Source organism: Equus quagga, chromosome 13 (assembly GCF_021613505.1).
Source record: "Equus quagga isolate Etosha38 chromosome 13, UCLA_HA_Equagga_1.0, whole genome shotgun sequence".
In the NCBI taxonomy this organism is placed as follows: domain Eukaryota; kingdom Metazoa; phylum Chordata; class Mammalia; order Perissodactyla; family Equidae; genus Equus; species Equus quagga.
In genome coordinates this window covers 98689321-98706277 of record NC_060279.1, presented here as the reverse complement: position 1 = coordinate 98706277, position 16957 = coordinate 98689321, and the positions used below count along the sequence as shown (strand labels likewise).

The following is a 16957-nucleotide window of genomic DNA, read 5'->3' as shown; positions in this document are numbered from 1 at the left end:
CAGGCCCCCTTCTGCTGTCTTCCCGGCTCTGGACTCTGGAAGCCCCTTTCCTCCCTCTGTCTTCCAGACACGTAGTGCTAAACACAGAGCAGCTTCTGGGCAACCCCCGGGGTCAGGCAGGTGGCCTGCGGCCTCCGCCTGCCTCAGTCACTCAGGAGGCTGGGCCCTGGCCTGGGAGTGGGCAGGGGTGCCGGGCCAGCCTGTGGGCCCCATGCAGCTGACAGTTCCAGACCTTGGAACAAAAAGACTAAGCTCTCCTAGAAATCCCTTGAGGCCAAAAAGGCCACATTCTACACGTGAGGGGAAGGACTTGAATCCATTAGGGCTTAAAAATCTCTTCCAGAAGCAAGTTGGGCAAATGCCGCGTCCCTTCCCCTGCCGCCCTCGTCCATGGTGGACATTGCTCATGGATTCTGGCATTCTCCCTCCCCAGACTTCCAGGCTGCCCGGCGCTGGTGAGCAGGTGAAACACTTGTCCTGCCCAGACGGCTCAGCTCCCCAGAGCAGGAGAGCCCGTGGCCGGGGAAGGAGGCCTGGGTGCTGCGAAGATTCCCCGCCACCGCTGTCCAGGTGTGCGTGGCGCACCCTTGCCTCCTTCACACCTCCGCTTTCCTCACCGTGAGTCGGGCGAGTGTGAGGTTTCCATGACATCATAGCTGTCAGGTGGCCCGTTGCTAAGTGCTCCTCGAGGGAGCCTCCTTCGAGGGGCTGGTGCCCGCCTCTGCCCACCCGCCTGTCTCCTGTGCTCCTCAGTAGTTGGTGGAGCTCATGGGGTGGAGCAGGGTTTACCCAGGAGACGGCCACGTGGGGAGACCGGACCGCCTTACTGAATGTGGGCCAGCAGGAGGGCGAGTGAGAGCTCTGTTGGTTTTTCAAAAGTCCATTCCATCTCTTCATGATGCCAGCAGCCGGGGGATGGCAGGCGCCCTGAAACGCCCACTGTTGGGCAGCCTTTGCCACAAAGAGCCCCTGAAGGCACCCTGCCACCCCATGAGCAGCCCTCAGACCCGCCGAGGCCTCTGGCCCAGCAGAAGGCCTTGCTCCACGAGCTTTCTCCCTCACGCCTCAGTTACGTGAAGGGGAAAGCTGTGTTGGGATTTCAAAAGCACCTGCTGGGAATCACTTTAAAACAGCTGCAGTGGGAGGGTGGTCAAGTGACTTGGCACCATCCAGACCAGGGCTTTCGGAGGCTTCCATCCAGGCTGCCTTTGTGTGTTCCTGATGCAGCAGTTAGCGTTCTGCAACTCTTCTGCTGCAATCTGGCCCATTTGTCTCATGGTGAGGGAGGCCCCAGGGCCCCGCCTGTCCTGGCAGATGGACCGCCTTGGACCTGGGGACCCCTCTGGGTCTGCAGTGGTATGTCACCGCTGTGCTTGCTCAGGGGACGGTGCTGCTGGTCCAGTCTGATCAGCCCACCCCGGCCTCGCCGCGTGGCCCCTGGGACGAAACAGTGCCATGTGTTTGACTTTTGGGACCATTTACAGGCTGACACTGGGGCTCTTTGTTGGAAAGGCTGCCCAACAGTGGGCCAATGGCCAGGGTACTCTGGACGTTTCAGGGCGCCTGCCATCCCCCGGCTGCTGGCATCATGAAGAGATGGAATGGACTTGTAAAAAACCAACAGAGCTCTCCCTCTCCCCTCTGCTGGCCCACATTCAGTAAGGCGGTCCAGTCTCTGCACGTGGCTGTCTCCTGGGTAAAGTCAGGTCAAAGGCGTGCTGAGTTCTGTGGACTATTTTGAAACTTGGAGCTCTGCCCTCATCGTCCCCGGGTGTGGTTTATCTTTCTTCCCCCTCACATAGAGCCTGGCCCCTGATTGGTGCATCCCCCCAGTGGCCAGCCACCAGAAGGGGGCCTCAGGGACCCAAGTTGACTCTGGTTCGGCCCCCAGGGTTCCTTCTTAGACTGAGTGGTTCTAGGTTGTGAAGACAATGACCACTTGGTCATTGAGGGCCCTGCTTGCCAACTCCTGTGGTGGCCCACCTAGTCCCTTGGTGTGCAAATGCCGTTCCACTCGCAGCTGACCCTTCTGAAAATCAGGTCTGCGTGTGAGTAGGTGATGGCAGAGGAGTGAAGCTCGGCCTGCTTGGATTCACACTGATTGGGTGTCCCCCGAGGGAGAGCAAGAACCTGGCACCTGGGAAGGGAACACCTTAGACCCCAAGGGCGAGAGGAAGGGGGAGTGTGGTCAACGTGCCCTGTCCTCTAGACAACACTGCCACCTGCCAAACAGCCACCTGGTCCGCCTGAGCCTGTCGCTCCTGCAGCTGGCACTGCACCCCGGAGACAGGGCCAGGCCTGAGCGGTTCTGCTGGGCCTGGTGTCGTCAGTGGCAGTTCCGGAATGTGGCCCTGCCCCCAGACGTTTCCAAATGCGTGCCCCTGCTCGACCTTGTTCTCCTCTGGCTGACAATAGAATCACACACTCGGATGCCAGGCCGCCCTGGGCTAGGCCAGGTACGGCCTTGGACGCTATGACTGCTCAGCACGCTGCCCGTGCGGCTGCACCGAGCCCTGCGGTGGTGTTCCCAGTCAAGTTTAACTGAGCGGGGGTGCCCTGCGGCCCGTACCCCATGTCATTGCCTGTGGGCAAGAATGAGCCCCAGTGGCTCTCCATTGGGCTTGAGGGTTGCTTTGCAGCCTGTAATTATTGGCAGGGACACCAAAGACCAGCAACTCAGTCTGAACCCCCGTGTGTGAGTCCTGGTGGATGATGGACTGGTTAGTCTTCGCTTGCATCCTGGCCGTCTGAAATACACCCTGCTCCTTTGCAGCTGCGTGAGCCCGGGCCCTGGACAGCAGGTTGGCCTCACGTCAACAGGACTCTGCTGCTTGGAGCCCTGTTGACAGTGGCTTTGCTAAAAGACAAACTGACCGGATTTGGTTAATCAGAGTGGCTGACAGATGGCCTACTCACGAAGATTCACCAGAAGCCAAGAGGGCTGGGAGGCAGTCCTCCGTGGGGGTCTCATGCTGCTGCAGGCCTTGCTGGATGCGCCGAGAACGCCCACCCTGACCGCTGGGCCGTTTCCCAGGGCCGGCTTGGCAGCGAGCACCTTGAGGGATGAGGGAATGGCTGCCTCTGGGACAACGGGCAGGCTTGCCTTCTGCTGGCTCTGGAGTGCCAGCTGCCCAAGCTCAGTGTCCCTCTCTTGTAATGCAAGCCACCACATGTGCAGGGTTCATCTGGAGCCTCCGCTTTACCCCCCAGGGGTGGCGGGGAGGGGAAACCAACACATGTGCTGATGCTTATGCCGCTTGCTGGGAGGAAGAAAGCCTTGTGTCTCTGACCCAGGAGTCAGTCTCAAGGCTTCTGCCAGCATTTTGGGAACAGTTACAGGCTAATATATTAACTCGCAGATAGAATAAAATCAAGTCCTGAACCCAGTCAGCTGGGTGGGGGCCAAGCTCGGGATTCCCCGGCTGGGCTGTCGGCCCTTGGGCTCCTCCCAACGGATGGCCCACCAAGCGTTTCTGATTATCATTCCAGAACGCCCAGGGCCAGCACAGTGGTCTTGTGGGAAAGGAAACTGAGTCCCTGCATACTGTGTGCTTAAGGTCATGCACCTCGGGGTTGTGGTTAAGTTTAAAGAAAACATTCCAGAGCAGGGATTACGATGTTTATCGACCAGGACTCTGTTCACGTGAACTTCAGGAAAGACACTAGACCAGGCCTGGTCGCGGTTGCTCTTCCAGTCAGCCAAGGCAGTCCTCAGAGGTGTGGGAGCGCAGGACCCCACGGAAGCCTGGCTCCCTCACAGTCCGCTCCTCGGTCCATCTTGGCTTCCCTGGCCACTCAAGCTGACATCCAGAAATCTCTTCCTAAATTGGAGTGATTAGGCAAACACTGCAGAGTCGGAGTGGCCCTCTGAAGAAGGTCTGCTGGGGAAATGAGAGAAAGGGTGAGCTGACGCAGCAGGGAATTACGTCAGCCCTGCAGGCCAGTTGGGAGCACAGTCCCTTTCTCCTACAAAGGAGAAGGCGTTGCTTAAACCCTCAGGACCAAGTCATTGTGGGCAGAAATAATGAAACAAGCAGGGGACGGCAGAGCCATTAGATGCCAGGGGCAGGCAGGGCCTGGGGAGCATGGACATAGGCTACTGTGCCTGCTGCCATGAGCCATGGCAGATGAGCACCGAACGGCAGGGAATTAACACTTCCCCAAGAGCCGAAGGATGGACATGCGCTCGTCTTAGGACCCCACATCTAGGTTTTCATGCAAGCATTTGTGTCCACCTTCCCAGCTGTCATCTGGCCTCCATTTGTAAACCTTCTAGGCCAGGCAGAGCAGGGGAGCAAGGGACACTCACTGCCACCAACAGGGAGTAGTGACGGACAGGCCCCCATGGCCATTTTCCTGCTTCTGTTCAGTAAGAGGTCCCCGGGTTTTCCCTGGGTGTGTGTCTGCCCAGCTAGGAACTACAGTTCCCAGCCTCCCCTGCAGCCGGATGAGGTCATGGGGCTGAATCCTGGCCGAAGGGATGTGCGCTGCCTCCAGGTGGGGTCCTGAAAAGGAAGTGGTGTGCCCTCCTCTTCCCCTTCCCCTCCCCAGCGCCTAATGTAGGGCCAGCCTCCCCGTACATCCAAGGGCAACATCCTGGATGCGGAGCAACTAGACAGAAGGAGCCCCCGTCCCTGGATGGCCTCGGAGCACACCCACCCAGCCCCGGACTCGCGCCAGCTCAGGGCTTCGAGGGAGCGAAAAGGGAGCTGTCTTGTTAAGCTTCTGTCGTTCGTTCGGGTCTCTGTAAAAGCTGCCACCTCCTGACTGTAATCCAGGAGGGAACAGAGAGGAGTCTGGAGGACCAGGCGTGGTCTCCCTGGCCCCACCCCCGCTCCCCCAATTTGAGCACAGTAGTAAGAGCGCTTTATCTGGGTTCTGGAAGGTGTCGCACTGCTGCTTCACGACCAGCATCCTTGGGTGTGAAAGTGTACCTTTTTGAGGCTTCACCGCCTCGTATATAACACAGGGATCCCACTGGCACTTCCAGGAGGAATTAGGAGATTGTGTTTCTGAATGATAATAAAAACTAACATTTCATGAGCATCTATGTACCTGGTGCCAGGCAGGCTCTGCATGAAACTGTTTACCTTATGTTCTCCATTGTACAGAGGACGCACCTGAGGCCCACAGTGGCTACCTTCTTTGTCCCCAGAACAGTAAGGCGAGGAGCGAGGAGTCACCTATGAGCAGGCTAACCACAGAACCCAGACCCGTAGCCACTCTCTGCCCGCTCCAGCCTGCCGTCAGCTGTGCCTGGCATCGGGACCTCATCCACCAAATGATGGCAAGCACCAACTCTGAGTCACACTGTTCTGGGTGCTGAGCAAAGCAGACGAGGGCCCACCCTCATGGAATTTGTGTTCTGCCAGGAGAGACCGACACTTTCTCTTATATCCTGCATCCAGCTGTGGGCAAAGCCACAATCATCACTTACCTCTCCTCACTCAGAGGGAAGACCACCAAAGATCTCTGATTTACACGACCCCTTCTCCCCACCCCTCCTCATCTCCTGCTTCTTTCCTTAGATTCTCTCTGCCACTCTGATCTCCTTCAGTTCCTCAGACACACAGGTAGGCCCTGCCCCAGGGCCTTTGCACTTGCCATTCCCTCCGCCCAGAGTACTGTTCCTCCACATGCCTGCGTGGCTTGTCTTCTCATCTTCAGATCTTCACTCAAAAGGCTCCAGTGAGGCTTTCCCTGGTTACTCATTTCAAACTCCAGCCCCTCCCCAACATACCACAGAGTTATTACCTAGTCCCCTTTCTTGCTGTGTTTTTCTTCGTAGCATATATCTCTTTTTTAAAAAATAGCTTTTGGGGCCGGCCCTGTGGCCGAATGGTTAAGCTCACGCGCTCCGCTTCAGCAGCCCAGGGCTTCACTGGTTCGGATCCTGGGCATGGATGTGGCACTGCTCATCAGGCCATGCTGAGGCGGCGTCCCACATAGCACAGCCAGAGGCACTCACAGCTAGACGATATAGAACTATGTACTGGGGGGCTTTGGGGAGAAGAAGGAGGAAGAAAAAAAAGAAGATTGGCAACAGATGTTAGCTCAGGTGCCAATCTTTGAAAGAATAAAAATTTTAAAAAAAGGTTTTTTTGAATATGTTACATGCAACTCACCCACGTCAAGTGGACAATTCAGTGTTTTTTAATCATTTTACCAAGTGGCGTGGTTCTCACCATAAAGCAGTTTTAGAACATTTCCATCCCCCAGTGAGCCCCCTCATGCCCATTTATAGTTAACCCGCACCCCCCACTCAGCGTCCAGCAAGCGCTCATCTCCTGTCTGTCTCCGTAGCTGCCTTCTCCCAGCGCTCCATGCGAATGAGGTCATACAGCAGTGTGTAAGCCGCCATGTCTGGCTTCCTTCACCCAGCACAAGGGTTCTGAGGTTCATCCGTGATGTGGCCTATGTCAGGAGTCCCTTCCTGTCTATTGTTCAATAGTTTTCCACTGCATAGATGACCACGTTTGTTCACCAACTGCTGGGACATTTTAGTTTCCCGCTTTTTTCTAACATACTGTGCATTTCACCTCGATTCCCGCACTAGAAAGTCAGTTCCACGAGGCTGGAATGTTTGCTGGTTTTGTTCCCTCTGTAGGCCCTGCACTTGAACTGTGCTGGACGCAGAGGGTACTCGACAGACAGACGGGGGCGGGAACGGGTGAGGGTAAAGATGCCTGCAGACAGTGGTAAGGGAGGGCTGCGCCCGCCATCCCACAGGGGCAGGTGGTGGAGTGACCGGCGCTGGGGAGCGGGTTCTCGGGACAGGCTCCTCTAAGGAGCGGAGCCCTGGGGGCACAAGGCTGACCACTGCACTGAGTCACCACGCCCAGGCCTCAGCCCCCTCCCACTCCTGCAGGATGGGCAGCCCAGGGCTGAGGGCGGGGCTGGGCTACGCTGGGGAGGACGCCCAGCCTCACGGCGACGGGAGCCGCCCCCAGGCTGAGTGGGGCCAGCCCAGTGTGGGCAAAGCTGGGCTCGCTGGCAGCCCCTTCCACAGAGCGCCCTCCGCCGGCCAGAGCCTTGGACTCCGGGCACTGCCTGGGTTCGAATCACAGTTCCAGCCTGTGTACTGCTCCACACGCCCCTCCTCATCTTAATTAACTTGCCCCTCCGTTTTCTCACCCGTAAAGTAGGACAGTAGCAATACTTACCTTTAAAAACACCCAGAGTATTATTTCATAAGCCCTTACTCTGTGCCAGGCAGTTCCAGGAAAAGAATCCATTTGATAGTCACGTCAACCCCATAGGGCAGCTGTCATTTACAGGCGAGGAAACTGAGGCACAGAGAGGCGAGCAACTTTCCCCAGAGGATCTGGCTGCTAGGGGAGACAGCTGGGCTGCAGATTCGGCAGCTGGTTGCGAGTTCGCGCCGCTCACCCCTTCCGACACTGCTGCTCACCGCCACCGGGGGATCGTTAAAGTGAGTTAATAGGGGTGAAGCCCTTGGAAGCGCGCCGGGCACACAGTAAGTACACGGGCGCGTTAGAATTATTACCGTGGCACAGAGGGCGCGACGAGGCGCCCTCGCTCACTCCTTCAAACGCTGGCGTCTGCCCCCGTTGGGGAAGCTCATGAAGCTGCAGCCCCCGCCCCAGAAATCTGCAGCTGCCCCCAGGTCCCGCCTCCCCTCCAGCCAAGGCTCCGGGGACGGGGTTGGACGGATGCAGCTGCCCGGCCTCCCCATCTCCGGCAGAGGGAAAGTGGGGCGGGGCCGTGAGTCAGGAACGAGGACAAAGGGCGGGCGCGGCTCTCGGAATTCCCGGGGCGGGCAGGCCCGCGCCGCTCCCGGGCCCCCGGCCACACCCACGCCCGCCACCATGGAGTTCGACCTGGCGGCAGGTGCGCTCCGGGGAGTGAGGGGCTTGAGGGGCACGGGGCCAGCCCCAAGGCCAGGGCCCCTCCGAGGGAGCGTCCCCTGCGCCTGCGCCGACCCACCCTGCTTGGCTTCTCTCCGCAGCCGTGGAGCCCTCCTCTGAGAAGCATCCGGAAGCAGGCCAGGTGGGCGACCCCAAGCAGAGCCCCCCGAAAGTTCAGGGCCCGTCCGCGGCAGGGGCCGCTGGTAGCCCGAGGGTAAGTCACCGCACCACCAGGCACACCCCGCGGGGGTTGGGGGGTCCGAGTTGCTTCTGATCCCAGGGCCCTGCCTGGCCTCGGGCTTCCAACTTGGGGGGCGGGGCCTGGGTGGGGCCCAGCCTCACAGCCACGTCCCCACCCAGCACGGCCACCATGGCTCCTCGGACTCGACCAGCAGCAGCAGCAGCTCCAGCGACTCGGACCCGGAGGCCAAGGTAAGGGCCGCCCCTCCCCAGCGGGTGCGCGGCGCCGGGCAGGGCAGAGGCTCACCGGCCGGACCCTCTCTCCTCTCCCCTCGGCCGCAGCACGAAGGCACGGCGGGCAAGGTCAAGAAGCCCAAGGTGAAGAAGAAGAAGAAGGAGAAGGGGAAGAAGAAGGAGGCTCCCCACTGACGGGCGGGGCGGGGCGGGGCTCGGCTCAATAAACTTCTCTGGCCCTCCGCTCGTCTTCTGGCTGCGAGGCGCAGTGACCCGCCCGCCCGCGTCCCCTTCCCGGCCGGGCCCGCCCCCTGCCGGGCGGCCGCGCCACCAAAGAGAGGCTGCCCACGCCGAGCCCATCACGGTTTATTGTTTCTGGAACGGTGGCCGCACCGCTGGGCGGCCTGTGCAGCTGGCGATCTCAGCACCTTGGGGGGGGACAGGGGGCCTCGGGATGGGGGCGCCGGTGCCACGCGGGCGGGCGGGCGGGGGAGATGAGCGGCGCGCGGGGCCGCCTGGAGCAGCAGCTGCAGCCCCGGGCCGGGCCTCACCGCACCAGGTGGAAGGTGAGCCAGTACATGAGCAGGGGCTGCGCCGCCGCCACGGCCATGGTCAGGTACATGCGCAGCTGGTTCCGCGCCCCGCGCACCGGGACGCCCTGGGCCGCCGCCTCCGCCAGGATCTTCAGACGCAGCGTCCGGATCTGGGTCGGGGTGGGGGCACCCGTGAGCCCTCCCGGCCCCGCACGCTCCTCCAGTCCCTGCATCCACCAGTTTCTCCCTCCCTCCAATCTCGCTCCTGGGGAGCCCTGGTTCCCCCAGGTCTCCTAAGAGAGGGTGAGGCCCCGCTCCTCCCCAGGCCTGGGAGAAATGGGAGGGTTCCAAATTCAGACGCCAGTGGAGGCCCCTGAGTGAGGCGGGAACTTCTCTGTGGCTCTCCCGCCTGAAGGGGGTGGCCAGGCTCAGCCCTGGCTACCGCCACCCGCTTCTACGGGCCAGACAACAATTTTTCAACATAAGCCAGAAACGCCTTTTTTTAAAAAACTTTGAAATAATGCCATCTAAGTCGAAGTTTATCTGGGGGTCAGATTTGGCCCACCAGCCATGAGTCTTTGCCCGCTGCTCCTCACACAGGCTCACCCTGAATCCTCCCGGGACCCTGAGGTGCAATTACCATCATCCCCACTTTACAAAAGGGGAAACTGAGGCTTAAAGAGAGGTGGGATGTGCCCAGGGCCTGGAGGGGCCCGGTGCTCTTAACCAGCGTCTCCAGGCCAGCTGGAAGGGCCCTCCCAGGAGCTCCTTCTCGGGTGCTGACGCTTTCTCACCCTAACAGACTCTGGCAGGAAAGCCGCCATAGAAGGAGTGTGAACAGAGGGTGAGCGTCCACCCTGGCTGCCTGGCTGGCTCCCCTCTTCCTTCAGGCCCCAGCTTGGGCGCCTCTTCCTCCAGGAAGGCATCCTGCCCCCCAGGCCGGGGGTCCACTCCAGGGCCCCTTGGTTCAGCAGTGCGGCTCTGGCCTAGACTCCCCACCTGACCCCCTCTGCTTGGAGGCCTCCAGGGCCCCCGACTCTGCCTGGAGGCCTGTGCCCTCAGCCCCATCCGGCCCGCCCCAAGCCCCCGCTCACCATGAACACAAAGATGGATACGCAGCACCAGCCCAGCACCAGGTAGTAGCCGATCTTCCCGAAGAGCAGGCCCATGAGGACGCCGCCAATCATCCTGGGGGAAGGGAGGGCCGGTCTGAGGAAAAGGCGCCAGGGCCCGGCCGGCAGGGGGTAGGAGGGGGTACTCACCCTACATATTTGTAGCCCAGGAAGGCCACCAGGTCGATAGTGGTGAGGTCGGTGTTGACAGTCAGGAGGTAGAGGCTGAGCAGGATGGCCAGCACCTCCAGGGTCAGCCAAGCCAACGCTGAGCTGGCCTGCAGCCCCAGGAGGTCTGGAGAGAACCTGCCGGCAGCCAATCTCTGTCACTCGTTGGCTGGGTCAGACCCTCCCTGTGCATCCGCTGGGGACGGGGTGGGGCTGGAGACCCAGCAGTGACCAAGATGGATCTGGGCCCTGTCCTCGTGGAAATCCCATTACAGGGAAGGTGGACCTGTCCTCAGGGACAGCTCAGAGAGGTCAGGGCTGGGATGGAGGAAACACAGCAGGCTCTGGGAGCCCAGAGGAGGTGCCTGACCCAGTCGGGAGGGGATGTTAGAGAGGGCTTCCTGGAGGAGGAGACACTGAGCTGAGGCCTGAAGGAATAAGGAGCTGGGACAGAAGGACCTCGGTTTCTGCCATATGCCCCATGCCTCAAGAATGAATTGATTCTAATGACACCTGTTTTCAGTGCCACAAAGGAAATGAACAGGAGCCTATGAGCGAGAGGTGGGAGCCTGACCCAGACTGGGGGAGCAGAAGGCATCCTTGAGGAAGTGACATCTGAGTGGAGACACTGAATGAGCAGATGCTCGGCAGATGATGTAGGGGAGGAACATACTCCTGAGCAAAGGGAACTGGATGTGCAAAGGCCCTGGGGTGGCAGCACCAGGTCCTCCGGAGGAGGCAAAGAGGACCAGAGTGGTGCAGCAGAGTGAGGAGGAAGGGCAGGCAGGGTGAGGAAGAGGATGGATCTGGTGGTGGAGCCCAAGGGGAAGGACAGATTTAAAGAGGCACACCAGCACAAGGTGTGGTGATAGGCAGAAGGGGAAAGAGAGGGAAGAGGCGAGGGTGGCCATGAGCACGACAGAGGGCTCTGTCTTGGGCCGAGGGGAAGCACAGTGGGCTCTTCTGAGAGAAGGGATCCAAGAGACCTTCGGGCTGGCCCTCAGCCCCCCAGCCCACCCCACTCTGCCTTCCCCCTGCCTCTCTTACCTATCCTGGGTCCCCAGGGCCAGGCCAGCCACCAAGATGTAGGTGATGAAAGCCATAGCTGTGGGAGGCAGACACACAGACACTGGTCAGAGGAAGAAGGACCATCTGGGCCTCCGGGCACCTAGACCTCCGCCCGAGACCTGCCCACCCAGAGGAAGGAGGGTGCCGGGGTGGAGGCGGGTGGGGGAGACCTGGAATGTAGAGGTCAGGCGCGTTGATGTCAAAGCGGGGGGCCACTGGGGTGTCCTGCTGGTACTGCACCTCCCAGTCCTGTGGGGAGAGGGGGGGACAGGCAGGACCCCCAGAGCTGGGCTCCTCCCACCCTGCCCCTCACACCTGCCCCAGAGGCTGTCCCCACCCAGCCCCGGTCCCTCGGTGGGCGGCGCTGACCTGGTGCAGGTAGGGGAAGAAGAGCAGGCCCAGCTTTTTGCCCACATACATGGTATCCACGGCGAAGTAATACTTGAGCTTGGTGACGGGGATGAACCGGTCAATCTGGGGAGGCAGAGCGCAAAGCTGACGCCCGGCCCCCAGGGTCCCCACCCTGTCCCCCAGCCCGGCCCACTCACATTCTTATCCACCAGCTCCTTGCCCTGCGCCGCCAGGCTGCTCCCGTAGGCCATGGCCATGTTGGACACGGGATCGGCCAGGAAGGCCTCCTGGGGTGAGGCGGCGGCTGCAGGGTAGCCCAGGCCGCCAGGTCCCCGCTGGGCCCCGAAGCCCCGGCTCTGGGCTGAGCTTGTGTCATCAAAAAGCTGGTGGGGGTCGGCCATGCCGGGTGGGGACACAGGGATCCTCCGCTTCGAGGCTGCAGGGGGAGAGGGGTGAGGCTCATTCATTCCGCCCGCGTTCTCCCGCCCACCTGGCTCTGATGTCAGGTGGGCTGGCGTCAAGTGCGGGCGGCTCTCCCTGCCGTCCACCCATCTGATGACGATGATGATGATGACAATGGCATGCTCCCATTTCAGGGCCTCTGCGCTGGCTGTTCCTTTTCCTGAACGCTCTTCCTCCCGACATCCTCATGGCTCCCTCCCCATCTCGAAGTCTTGGCTCAGGGGGGCATCCCCCTCCCATCCCTGCTTCACTGATGGCCACAGAACTCACACCGCCTGATGTACTCCCTAGCTGTTTTATGTGTCTGGTTCACCGTCTCCCCACTCAAGCTGGGGATCTTCGTTTTGTTCACAGCGGAATCCTCAGCCCCCAGTACAGGGCTCGAAAAGGTACTTGATAAAAACCTGAAGAGTGAATGAACGGCTATCCCCATTTTACAGATGGAGCAACCAAGGCCCAGATAGGCTAAACGACATGTGTGAGGGCCAAAGCCAGCGAGTGACAGCACGAGCCCAGCCCAGGTCGGCCTGATAAGCATTAGAATAATTAACCCCCAAATGAGCACTGACCACACAGCACTACGGCTTAACTCTTCAATCCTCACCACAGCTCCTCACCACAGCCCCGTTTGTGTCGAGTCTATTATCAGTATTATCAGAGGGAAAAGGGAGCCGCAAAGAGGTTCAGGCCCTTGCCCACAGTCACACATGGTATGAGGCAGAGCCAGGTTTCAAGGTTTTAAAAAAGTCCCTCTGGCTTCACGTGGGGACAGGTTGGGGAGCGGGGGCAGGGAGAGGACGGGAGGGAGGAGGCGGCTGAGGCGGGCCAGGTGGGAGACCAGGATGGAGGGTGGGGCTGCTTCTGCAGAGATGTTGGAAGGAGGAAGGGGGACTTGCTGGAGGCGCTCAGCTGGGCGGGGAAGGAAGGGGGAGACGGGACGCGCAGAGGGCGGGTCTGAACCCAGCACTGGGGCTCCAGGGCCCCTGCTCCCAGCCAGTAAGGGAGGCTGCTGCAGCAAACATCTGCTGGGCTCCTCCTGGGTGCCAGGCGCCACTGTGGGCACAGGGCAGCAGGGCGGACAGGAACTGAATAATCCGCATCGTGACTTCCTCTGCTTCTCAGTTCTCTCTGTGGAGCGAACCCCAGGCAAAGTGACCTTAGAAACCACTCAGCCCCTGGCCGGGCTCAAATACAGCGGTCAGTCCCTGTCACCTGTGATCAACGACTGGCCCCTCCACTCTTCCTCTCAATTACCAGCAGCCTGAAAACAGACCCAGGTGTCCTCAGCCCCAAAGCAGGCAGCCCTGGCCCCGGCCCCCGGCCCCAAGCCCGCTTCCCTCTTCCCTGTCCGACCTGGGGCCAGAAGGGCTGGCTTCCTGAAAGCTTCGATGCAAGGGCGTCCTCCCTCCCTGTCTCCCCCTCAACCCTTGGCCTTTGGGGGTCTGCTCCCCCGCCCTCCTAACTGGCCCCCTGTGCTTCCAGGCCAAGGGCGTGACGCCACTCTCTCGACTGCAGCCCTCAGCAGCATTTGACGCCACTGCCGAAAATGCCCGCCTCCCACTCTCTTCTCTCCTGCCTTCCGAGACACGCCCTTTCTCTTTCCTGTCTGAGCCACCAGACATCGCTGCTGGAGGACCTCTGTGAGTCAGGCTCTGCTGCAGGCCTGGCCGATTCAGCGAGGATCAAACAGACACACGCTCCTGCCTTCCCGGAGCTGATGGTCTCCCGGCAGGTCCCTCTCCATCAATGACTTATTTCCAGCTCCCTGAAAAGTGTGACCCCAGTTTCCACTCTGGCCCTCATCTTCTGCCTCTCGCCTGGGGCAACCTCCCAACCCACAGCTTTCACAGCCACGGTGTGCCCTGGGCCCTGGCCTCTGTCTCTAGCCACCACTTTCCTCCTGGCTCCAGACCCCGGTCTGGCCACTTCCCAGCAACGCCCTCGGGCTGCCCCGGGGCCCTTACCTCAGTGTCCAAACCCCGATTCCCCTTCTGGCTGACATCCAACCAGCCAATCGCTAGTTCTCGCCCACCATGTCTCAATGTTACCCTCCCCTCTCAGACTGTCATCTCGCACCTGACTTAAATGTCCTCCTACCGGGTCCCCTTGTCCATTCTTTGCCCCACCAACCTTCTCTGTCAGCAGCCTGAGTGATCTTTTTAAATACTAAAGAGAACACTTTATGTCCTCTGCCTGAGATCGGTGCCCAGTGTGATGAGAATAAAATCCAACAGCCTATGAGGCCCTGCATGAGCCAGCCCTGCCAACCACCCTCGGTCGATGACAGGCTCTCTGCACCAGTCTCAGTGGCCTCCTCCTGGCCCTGACCACGCCAAGCCCCTGGCCCCCACAGCCTTCTGAGCATGCAGTGCTAGCCCCTTGGAACGCCTGCCCCCGGTCAGCACTTGCTAATAGAGCACTGGGGCCTCAGCCCAAACGCTTCCTTCTCAGAGGGACCTTCCTCACTGCTCAGCAGAAGGCACTAGCCCCAGCTGTGCTTTCTCACAGTATCCAGTGGTGCCTTTTCCCCTTCTGAGCACTTATCACAATTGCTAAATATATATTCATTTGTCTACTTGTTTACTTGGCACGAACCTCCAATGCTTTTCCCTCTCACCACAAATCTCCTTCTCGGGCCTAATTCCTCATCATTAGACGTCCCTTGTCCAGGAAGCGTCACTGACACCCCCAGGCTGGGTCACGTGACTAATCGGGGCTACAACACCTCCGGCCCAGCCACCAGCACTCCGATTGGGCTTCCCCCATCCTGGCCCTGACTCCTCTGCCTGTGCTGCTCTCGTCACAGCTGCACCACTCTAGACTGTCGCTGCCGTCTGCCCTGTACTGGTAGCTCCACGAGGACAGGAACCAGAGCTGCCTGGCACAGCTGTATCCCCAGCATCACCCAGGGCCAGCCAGGCACCTCACTAACGGGTGAGGAAAGGAATGAGCACCCCATGCCCTCTCCCTCGACAGAGCGGGCTCTGCAACCCCGGCCACGTCCTGGATTAGTTATGCCCTAATTACTCCCCCAATTATCTTGCTGACCTCTCTGCTTCCGAGTTCAGGGTCTGTCTTCCCACTCAACTCTGAGCCTGAGGGTAACAAGGACCAGTGCTATGCCGGTTACTACCGGGTACCCAAACTCCAGCACAGGCCCTGGCACAATGGGATCTGGGGCAGGGCGTACCGAATGAATAAACGAGATGCACGCACACTCACGGAGATGCAGAGGAACCTACGTGGGGATACAAACTCAGAGACAGGGAAAGGCCGTGAACAGTACGATACAGACAGCTTCCAATTTAAACGCGGGATGAACCCGGCCCTCCGCGCTCACGCAGAGCTGCGAACACCGCCGTCAGGAGCGTGGGCGACCGCACCAGGCCACGGGAGGGGGAGCGGGCCGATCGCTAACTGACAATGAATGAAAATCGCGTTTTTCTGCACATCACACAGCGTCCTGCCCAAAGTGGTTTTCTTCCAAAGGAATTTCCTAAGAAAAAGAAGAATCGACCCCAACGCGTCCCCTACCCAGACCTGGCATCCCTGCGCTGCGCACACGAAACTCCAGATCCCTGACCTCGTGACCTCCGACCCGCAGCGACCTCGCCAACTGCCACAGCGGCCCTGCCACGCCCCTGCCCCCCCCATCGCCTCGCCCAGCCACGTACGCCACTTACGCTGCCGGGGCGTCCCCGCCGCCGCCGCGCCTGCCGGGTGCATCGTACACCTCCTCCTCCTCCGCCGCCGCCGCCGCCGCCGCCGCCGCCCGGGCCGCGGTTCTAAATGTGCCCGCCCGGCTCCCGTAGCCACGCCCCGCCGGTGAGGAGACAGCCAATGGTCGACACGATCGCGCAGAGGCCACGCCCCCTTGCGGAGTCGTGGACTAGCTGGCGGTGGGTAAGAGGCGGGGACTGGAGGCCATGACGTAAGGCGAGGGCTAGGGGCAGGAGGGCGGAGCCGGGAGCAATCCTAGCAGTGGGCGGGGTCGCGCATGATCGGAAATGTGGACGTCGAGCGAAGAGGCCGATGGGAAATGGAGTTCTTTATAGACGAAAGCTCACCTTGGGCGGCTGAGAGCGCTGGGGAGCCAGGGAAGGGTGTGGAGCAGAGGAGGAGAGATCTATTTGTGTTCCCGAAGGGCTAAGCGGAGTTAGGCGGGCTCTAACGCTTGTACAATTTTGGCAGACCTTAGGTATTTAAGATTTAAGTGAATATTTGGAGTGAGAAAAGGACACCTAACAAGTTAGGTGGGAAGAACCAGGTGTCTTTCTTGGAAGACATCTTTAGACATTTTCCCAGAAATTCATCAATGCTCTTGCGTTGCTACCTGGCTCCCTGGTCCGCCCAAAACACTACAACCCCCAGCAACTCCTAGCGCACACAGGCACACCTGCAAGTGAGGGGTCCTGAAAATTGAGCTTCCTTCGTCTCTCCTCTCTCTGTCCCCGTCTCCCCCTTTATCTGGCCCGGCCTCCCCACTTCTCTTCCCCTCAGCCTCCCTGCTTCTGTCCCTGGGCCTCCTCCACTTATCTCAGGCAAAGATAATGGTAGAAGTGACTTCTGGGCAGTGATAGCACTCCGGAAGGATGTCAGCAAGTGACCCTGTCCCTGTGGCTTTCCCCTTCCTCCTCTGGGGACCTCGAGGACTGTTCTGGTCTCTCCGTTGTGAGTCCTGGCTCAGCCACGCTCCTTTTTGCTAGTGAGGTGCCCCCATTCTTCTTCTGCACCTTCAGTTTAGCATCTGTCCCTTGGCTCCGCTACCATTTTCTCATCCGTAGGTCCCCCCCTTCTAAATTCTGTGAATATTTTTTATTAATAAAGCAAGTATTTTGGCTTTCTGTTGGCCTCATCCTCACCCCTGACTAGTTGCGTCACTACTCCATTTTTAAGCCTAAATTTTCTCATCCGTTTAATGGGAATGATATGGGGGGGGGTTTCAGGATTCAGTACAAGCCCATGTGTCCCCAGGGCCTGG

At 59.9% G+C, this 16957-nt stretch overlaps 2 protein-coding genes and 1 long non-coding RNA gene across 5 annotated transcripts; 1 reads left to right on the top strand and 2 right to left on the bottom strand.

Annotated features, from left to right (window-relative positions):
* Positions 1-3604: 3604 nt before the first annotated feature.
* LOC124251270 (uncharacterized) lies at positions 3605-7433 on the bottom strand. Its single transcript, XR_006891721.1, has 2 exons — positions 7164-7433; positions 3605-3881 (listed from the first exon to the last, which is right to left on the bottom strand). It is a non-coding gene; the product is annotated as an uncharacterized LOC124251270 (long non-coding RNA).
* Positions 7434-7568: 135 nt separating this feature from the next.
* On the top strand, positions 7569-8525 carry C13H19orf33 (chromosome 13 C19orf33 homolog). Its single transcript, XM_046683914.1, has 4 exons — positions 7569-7851; positions 7970-8082; positions 8229-8300; positions 8391-8525. The coding sequence occupies exons 1-4, from the start codon at positions 7584-7586 to the stop codon at positions 8475-8477; spliced, it is 540 nt and encodes a 179-aa protein (XP_046539870.1). The 5' UTR covers positions 7569-7583; the 3' UTR covers positions 8478-8525.
* A 105-nt stretch (positions 8526-8630) lies between these two features.
* Positions 8631-15753, bottom strand: YIF1B (Yip1 interacting factor homolog B, membrane trafficking protein). Of its 3 annotated transcripts, none has more exons than XM_046683911.1 (8): positions 15651-15753; positions 11712-11950; positions 11533-11637; positions 11334-11412; positions 11143-11200; positions 10078-10233; positions 9910-10003; positions 8631-8985 (listed from the first exon to the last, which is right to left on the bottom strand). In XM_046683911.1, exons 1-8 carry the CDS (start codon positions 15700-15702, stop codon positions 8830-8832), a joined length of 939 nt encoding a protein of 312 aa, XP_046539867.1. In that variant the 5' UTR covers positions 15703-15753; the 3' UTR covers positions 8631-8829. The 3 variants fall into 3 exon arrangements, with proteins under 3 accessions (XP_046539867.1, XP_046539868.1, XP_046539869.1); XM_046683912.1 differs by having other exon boundaries at positions 15660-15723; XM_046683913.1 differs by lacking the exon at positions 10078-10233.
* Between the last annotated feature and the right edge of the window lie 1204 nt (positions 15754-16957).